At 47.9% G+C, this 7969-nt stretch overlaps 2 protein-coding genes across 3 annotated transcripts in view; both read left to right on the forward strand.

The window, feature by feature from the left end:
- The window catches only part of LOC311011815 (desmoplakin-A-like), a 190217-nt gene that overhangs the window by 115088 nt on the left and 67160 nt on the right, over nucleotides 1–7969 (forward strand). The window lies entirely within an intron of this gene.
- LOC311011817 (desmoglein-2-like protein) overlaps nucleotides 312–7969 on the forward strand; it is an 8547-nt gene continuing 889 nt past the window's right edge. The window contains exons 1-15 of one of the 2 annotated variants that reach the window (XM_084006958.1): nucleotides 313–581; nucleotides 1270–1392; nucleotides 2037–2192; nucleotides 2273–2414; nucleotides 2667–2830; nucleotides 2939–3073; nucleotides 3162–3347; nucleotides 3435–3712; nucleotides 3967–4109; nucleotides 4191–4412; nucleotides 4946–5176; nucleotides 5778–5905; nucleotides 5981–6292; nucleotides 6370–6915; nucleotides 7066–7969. The exon at nucleotides 7066–7969 is cut by the window's right edge and continues 889 nt beyond it. In XM_084006958.1, coding sequence (XP_083863084.1) covers nucleotides 513–581; nucleotides 1270–1392; nucleotides 2037–2192; nucleotides 2273–2414; nucleotides 2667–2830; nucleotides 2939–3073; nucleotides 3162–3347; nucleotides 3435–3712; nucleotides 3967–4109; nucleotides 4191–4412; nucleotides 4946–5176; nucleotides 5778–5905; nucleotides 5981–6292; nucleotides 6370–6915; nucleotides 7066–7533 — 3303 coding nt within the window. In that variant the 5' untranslated portion in view covers nucleotides 313–512 and the 3' untranslated portion in view covers nucleotides 7534–7969. Of the gene's footprint in view, nucleotides 582–1269; nucleotides 1393–2036; nucleotides 2193–2272; nucleotides 2415–2666; nucleotides 2831–2938; nucleotides 3074–3161; nucleotides 3348–3434; nucleotides 3713–3966; nucleotides 4110–4190; nucleotides 4413–4945; nucleotides 5177–5777; nucleotides 5906–5980; nucleotides 6293–6369 lie in introns of both variants that reach the window. The other variant, XM_084006957.1, reaches the window with a different exon arrangement.

Here is a 7969-nt window from a genome sequence, read left to right on the forward strand (position 1 = left end):
TTATTTCAATAAAATGTGAGTTTTAAGTGTTTAAAAGTGTCTTTGTGTTCTTCAGCAACAACAATAACAAAAATCCTAAATAAAAAGCAGAATTATTCACAGACAAGAAACTTTGGAAGCTTTGTTTTTATACACACAGACACAAAGAAACTTCTGGACTGATTTCCTCTTCCCTTTTTTCTTCTATCAAACACAATAGAACACACACAACTATGCACACACACACATACACACACACACACACAAACACACACACACACACACACACACACACACGGAGAGAGAAGCGCCTCCTTTCTCTTATCAGCGGCGACTCTGGAGCAATCAGGCGGAGAAAGGAACCGCCTATCGCCGTAAAGCGTTCTCCCTTCACCCTCCGAGGGGTCAAAGTCTGCCCGAACCACACACACACACTCACACACACACACGGAGGGGGAGACACACACTCAGAGAGAGAGAGAGTCGAGTAGATTTCGCTTCCAGAGGAGGATCGAAAGAGCGTTCCCGAGCCGATGGCCGCCCCGCTGAACAGCCGCCTTCTGCCGCTGCTGCTGCCGCTGCTGCTGGCCTCCTTCCTGGCGGTAAGTGACCTCCATTGTTCGCAGGTGTGGCTCGGATTCTTCCGCAGCGCAGCGCCTCGAGTCGGACGTTTATGACGACTTTTTATTTTTTTTTCTCAAGTAAAACAAAAGAGCGCAGAAAGTTACGAAGTGTCGTCACGGAGAAGCTGTTTCTTTATTTCCTCTCCAGCAGAGAATCTCTTGTTGAATATTTCACTTTAAACTTGTTGTATAACATTTTTATTTAAAAAAAAAAGTTTTCTTTTTCTTTTCTTTTTGAGGAGGGACGATATGGGATTTTTTTTTTATCGCACCTGGATTAAAAATCCCTCGTGATAAATATTGATTATCGGGAAAATCGTAAATATAAATATATTATCATGAGTGAAGATGTCTAGCTCACTATCGTGGTAGCCTATATATATATATATATATATATATATATATATATATAGGGGGATGTTATGATTCACAATCACCTTATTTTAGATTATTATGATCTTATCTGTGACACAATAACATTTGTTAAGTAAATAACGGATGTTTAAGCTCCACTTTGAGAGGTTTAACCACATTTGGATGATTATCGTGATAATATTGTGAAATTAAATCTTCATATGGTGAAGAGCAACAATAATACCCCCTATGGTTTTGTAATAAGGCTATTATTCTCTGTGACACATTGAGAATGCTTGTGTTTCACCTGCAGCTGGTTCCCTCGGGGACTGACGCAGAAGGACAAAGTTTACACAGAGAGAAGAGAGAATGGATCATCGCTCCCAGGAAGCTGTACGAGAACCACGACTACACCGGCCTGGAGAGCATCGCCAGGGTGTGGACTCTTTCTCAGCATACCTATAGAAGCTGAATATCCTCATTATCTAACTTTTTATAAACTTATTTTCATGCAGGGACACCGACATTACCATTTGATTATTAGCCAACGCCATCGACAAATAAGCTCATTGTATCGTTGTAGCAGCTGACGGACGTGGGAGATCAGTCTCGTCGTGGTCTGGCAGACCTCCACCTTTCTGCTGGCTCACCTCCAGCACATGACGTCACCTTCAACAGACGCTCACCTGTCTGTCTGATTATCTGCTTTGGCATCGCATTCGCATACCCTTTCATTTTTTTAATAGCGAGGCGTGCAGCGACTGCTAGTCTTTTTTTTTTATTAGATGACTATCAGATACTGATACTTTTACTCAAGGCGTATACTTTTAGGTGTACTTAAAGTGGCTCACTATTATCAATGTATTTGTATGTGAGCAGTACTTTATTGTTGTACATGCTTTTGGCAGTTTGATAGGTAACAATGGATCATATTTTATAAGTTTTGTGTGTAAAATGTTAACTTGAAAAGTAGCTCTTAGATAAATGCCGTGAAAGTGAAACCTCCCTCTGAAATGTCATGAAATAGGAGTATAAACATTACATTTCCGTATCAAGTTTTTTTTTGTCTTTATATTTCAGATTCGCTCCGACAAGATGAACTTCACCCAGATATTCTATTCCTTAACGGGGCCGGGGGTCGACCAGCCCCCCGTGGGGATATTTGCTGTCGACCGCAACACCGGCTACGTGAAAATCTATTCCATCCTGGACCGAGAGGAGATCCCCTTCTATAACGTAAGAGCACTGAAACGTCCCGCTTGTTAAAACGCATTCACAGCCACGCCCCCTTCCATAAATGGTATCTCTCTTTGTAGTTAAAAGGTTTGGCTAAATACGCAAACGGGACCCCGGCTGAGAAGGAGATCCCCATTAGAATCGCCGTTCTGGACGTGAACGACTGCTTGCCCGTCGTCAAAGCGCAGCAAGTCGGATCCGTCGACGAATCCAGCTCGGCAGGTACTTTAAGACGCCTACAATAACAAAACATTTGCAATATCATTTGCAAATGTTTTGTCTTTTATAGCGCCAAACAAATGTTATGCATGAATGAATTTCACTTGGACACATGATGTAATTATAAGTGATTAGTGATGCATTTAAATAGGAATTAACAGAGGATTGGGTCTGAAAACAGTGTATTCATGAAATTAAAAGTTTTATTACTCGGTGACGTGATGCGTCATTAAATTGCCTTTGGGTGATCTGCAGGTACCGTGGTGATGAAAGTGATCGCCACCGATGCCGATGAAGAGAACTCGGTGCGCTCTGAGATCTTCTACAGCATTGTGGAGGAGAGCAACACGGCCGGCATGTTCTTCATCAACTCCCGCACCGGGGAGGTCCAGGTCCGGCAGAACACCCTGGACCGGGAGGTGAGTTTTCCCGCATCAGTATTCGAAGACAGGATCCTCCTCGTATCAGGTTCTACTAGAAACCCAAAGACTGGATGGTGCTAACCAGATGAACATCCGTTTCTCTAGACACAAGATACGTACACTTTGATGATAAAAACCACCGACATGGCCGGACAAGAGGGCGGAAACACGGGAACCGGAGAAGTAACCATCAAAATCGGGGACATAAACGACAACGTCCCGACCCTGGAGAGAGAGTCGGTAGGTGTGGACGTGATCAAACCTTTCCGACTGACGCTTCCGTTCGTCTTGCGATCACGTTAACGCGACGATGTGTGTGTGTTTGAAGTACGAGGGCAGCGTGGAGGAGAACACCATCAACACGGAGGTCATGAGGGTCAAAGCCGTCGACATGGATCTGATCCACACCGACAACTGGCTGGCCGTGTACCAGATCATGTCGGGCAACGAGGCGGGCTACTTCAGCATCACCACCGACTCCGTGACCAACGAGGGAATCATCACTATCCGCAAGGTAAGAGTCACGTCTTTTTTTTTTAATGACGAAGGTAAGAGCGAAGGTGATGTGAAGGTGAACGCCGTTTGTCCTTTAAATCTTGAGGCGTTGGACTACGAGGAGCTGAAGGCGCTCAACCTGGTCGTGGGCGTCTCCAACAAGGCGGCATACTCGTTCGGCAGCGGCGGCGTCTCCCGGCCCGTCGTCCCGAAAGGCTACCCCGTCAAAATCAACGTGGTCAACCAGAAGGAAGGCCCGCGCTTCCAGCCGGGCGTCAAGGTGGTGACCATCTCTGAGGACCACAGCACCGTCTCCATCAATAAGATCATCACCAACTACGCCGCCATCGACAGCGACACGCTGCGGACCGCCACCAACGTGAGGTACGACCTCGGGAAAAAAGTTGTCTTGTTTGTTTTTTGTTTTTTTGTTCCTTACGTATGTGCAGGGGTGAGTATTGGCAAGAACCTCACGATATGATACGTATCACGATGCTTTGGTCACGATATGATACGTATCACGATACTTTGGTCACGATATGATACGTATCATGATACTTTGGTAGATACAAAGTATCACGATATATTGCCGTATCGATATTTTTACCCACCCCTACGTATGTGTTTCATATTTTTAGATATGCTAAGATCAAAGATGTTGACAACTGGTTGATTATCGACGAGAAGACGGCCGACATCAAGCTGAAGAAACTCCCCGACAGAGAGTCCAAGTACCTGATCAACGGGACGTACTACGCCGAAATCATCTGCATCACCAACGGTGAGTCCCGGTTCAACGACATCATCGTTATTCTCAGCTGCGGCTTTTTAAACGTTAATCCGTTTTCCACTCGGCTTCCAGACAGCCCGACGAAAACGGCGACGGGGACCATCGCCATCCAGGTGGAGGACTTCAACGACCACTGTCCGGAGCTGACCACGACCACGCAGGTCATGTGCCTGGAGGACAAAGTCATCTACGTCACAGCCGTGGACGGAGACGAGTTCCCCAACTCGTCTCCGTTCGAGTTCAGGGTGATCGAGGGGAGCAGCGAGGGGAAGTGGACGGTGGAGCATCTGAATGGTGAGATTACAAACTATGACTCATCAGATTTTCGAGGCAGATCGGGCTCTTCGAAGATCACATTAGAGGCATTTTTGTGTTTTTTTTATGTGCCATACTTGCTCTTTGTAAACTTCTGTTTTTAAAGGTGCTCTTTAAATAATTTTGTTATCATTTCCAGGTCTGGGGGTATTTTTTTACCTCCAAAGTGTTCGATTTCTAAAGATTTGCAAGCATATCGGGATCATTTCAGTGCTGTAGGGTTGTTTTTATTGGTACAAATTCTGTTTAACCCCTTAGCCAGGGAGGGGTTGACAGAATAATTACCAAAATAATTGGAACAGCTCTTAACTTTATCTTTCACTGCATTGCTGTGTTCTAGTTCCAGGCAGTGTTTAATTAATGGCTCTTAAAGCAAATGGAACCGTCGTTAATTTGATCAGCATCATCTCTTGTTTTCTCTGCGATGGAAAGTAAACGGACCAAATTATTTGTATTTAAAATCATTTCTGTATAAACAAAAGAAGCTTGACTTTATTTATTTTTTTCTCCAGAAACCACGGCCATCCTGCGAGACCACGCCAACATTTGGCCGGGGACGTACAAAGTGGCGGTGGAGGTCAAAGACCAGCAGGGGAAGTCATGCGACGACGTCCAGGTGGTGGACGTGGTCGTGTGCACCTGCGACGACGCCACCAAGAGCTGCCGCTCGCGCTCCAGCAAGTCGACGGGTCTGGGAGGGTGGGGCGTCCTGCTGCTGCTGCTCGGCCTGCTGCTGCTGCTGCGTGAGTCCTTTTGCTTTCTCAGGTTTCGGGTTTCGGGTTATTTCCCAGCATTCAACTCTCCTCTGTGAGCTTTCACCTGCATGACGTGTTGCAGCGCGTTCAGACAGATTAAAAGATAACGACATTATTGACATTACTATGTGTATGCGTTGGAGGGATGAGGGTTATATAAGGGTAAATAATTTCCCTTCTTCCTGTGTTTCCTGTCTTTATGCTGTATAGATGAGGTGTACATTTATATAAATATCTGTTTCTTTTATAAAGAAGCATTTTATACATTTATTCCCTCATTCTGGGAAACATGAACAGGTACAGGCAGAGTTGTTTTACATTTTTGTTTCAACGTGCGTTATTTTATTTTTTTATAACTTTATTGAATTTTCAGTATATCATATCGTACCAACACACAGAAAACCTGATGGTAGCCACAATAATATTACTGAGCTCATTTCAAATTTCAAATACATAACAAAGGAATCTTATATCCAAGTACATCAATTACACCATTATTATTCTATGTCACCCGTGAGTTCAAGCCCTGTGTGTCGAGTGATGGCTCCATTTGACCTGACCAGGATACGTGTGTGTGTGTGTTTTCCAGTGCTGCCCCTCCTGCTGCTCTTCTGCCTGTGTGGAGGTGGAGCACTTCCCGGAGACTTCAAGGTCATGCCCTTCGACACCAAACAACAGCTCATATCGTATCACACCGAGGGACAAGGAGAAGACAAGGTACTTTAATTAGTACTACATTCAGTACACTTGCAGCATCTCTGCCCGGAGCTCACGTTCTGGTTTCCCCGACAGGATATTCCTCTTCTGCAGGTCCCTGTGGAAGTTGACGGTGGCAACATAAATTCCAAGAACATCTATGAGAGAAAGGAGTATCTGGCAGGACTAGGGGGGGCAGCAGAGGGAGGCGGCGGCCTAAACATCTTTACAACCGGCAGCCTGTACAACCGGTACAACGGGTTCCACCATTCCGGCGGGCAGGTGGGGCTGGACTACATGGATGCAGGGATGATGACGGGACAGGAAAACCACTTCTCCCAGTACAGCGGCGGGGCCTTCGATGGGATGGCTCTGTCCGACCGCTACCTGGAGGAGTATTATGCCCGAGTGAGTACAGAAACCCTCCGAGGTCGTTAACCAGAGAATTTAGGATTTGTTTTCATGAAGTATTCTGTCGTTTGCAGAAATCCAACCACGCCGCAGTCCAGTCCCATCAGAAGGACGGGCTGCTGGTCTACGACTACGAGGGTCGGGAGTCTCCGACGGGTTCCGTCGGTTGCTGCAGTCTCCTGGAGAATGATAACGACCTCTCCTTCCTCGACGACCTCGGGCCTAAATTCAAAACGCTGGCCGAGATCTGTCACGGGTCCACCTTAGTGACCGAGTCCGTGAACGCCACGGTTTCTGTCTCTCCGCCCAGACCTGTGTCCCCCGTCTGGCCCTCCAGCCACACACACATCCACACCCACTCGGAGACCGTCCGGGACCGGGACCGCGTCAACGTCAACACCATCAACACCTCCAACGTGGAGTCCGCGTCCTCCACCGTGGTCCAGGAGCAGCGGATCACGGAGAGAGCTCAGGGTTCGGCCGGCTCCGGCGTGCAGACGCTGCTCATCCAGCAGCCCCCCATGTACTACACCTCCGCCCCCATGTACGTGGTCGAGCCCAAGCCCCAGATGGTGCTGGTGGCAGGGGGGACCCAGCAGGCAGTGGGGCACGTAGGCCAAGTGGGACTTAGTCAGGGGCTGATGCAGGTTGGTGGTCTGCAGACCGGTCAGGGGCTGGTGCAGGTTGGTGGTCTGCAGACCGGTCAGGGGCTGGTGCAGGTTGGTGGTCTGCAGACCAGTCAGGGGCTGATGCGGGTTGGTGGTCTGCAGGGTGGTCAGGGGCTGGTGCAGGTTGGTGGTCTGCAGGGTGGTCAGGGGCTGGTGCAGGTTGGTGGTCTGCAGACTAGTCAGGGGCTGGTGCAGGTTGGTGGTCTGCAGACCAGTCGGGGGCTGGTGCAGGTTGACGGCCTGCAGACCGGTCCGGGTGTGGTCCTGGTAGACAGGCAGGTAGGAATGGGGGGAGTGACGGGGCCGGTAGGAACCCTCTCCAGGTCCACGCAGGTGTTGGTGGTGGAGAACGGGTCCTCCGGCGGGGACCAAGGTGCGAGCCTGATGCAGGGCGTGGTTCAGGCCGGAGGCCAGGCTTCGGAGATCCGAGCTTTGCACGGCTCCACGGGGTCAAACAAGGACTTTGCTCTGACTGCCACGCCCAAACCGCGAGGAAGCCAGAGGGTGGTTGTGCAACGCAAGAAGGTCTCAGTCACCGAGAGAAACGTGGAATCTACTACGAGAGCATAGAGCTGCTCTTTTTCCAGCATATATATAAATATAAATATATATATAAATACATAGACAGATTGTGGTAAAAGTATAGTTTAGTCTGCTGGACCAAAAGTGCAATACTGTCTCGTGGTCACACTACTGCTGAGAGGCGTTCATGGCCAGAGGAGGCGTGGGATTTCCGAACAAATTGGGGAAAATGACATTTGCTGATACCGAAAGGTGCATTAATTTCTTGTGTGTTACAACACTAGTTGGAAGTGTGTAGTTCTCAGTATTTGTGTAAAGAACACAAATAAGAGGCTTTATGTGCCCCGCCTTTCTTTGCTCCCGACAACGAGCAGTTGAGACGCCAAAATGACCATTTATTTCCAGTACAACACTAACATGGCGGGCGGGAAGGCCCAAAGTAAACAGAGATACAGTAAACAAAAGTGACACGCCTCTCACTTTA

The sequence above is a fragment of the Eutrigla gurnardus genome (genome assembly GCF_963514095.1).
Source record: "Eutrigla gurnardus genome assembly, chromosome: 4".
Taxonomy (NCBI): Eukaryota; Metazoa; Chordata; class Actinopteri; order Perciformes; family Triglidae; genus Eutrigla; species Eutrigla gurnardus.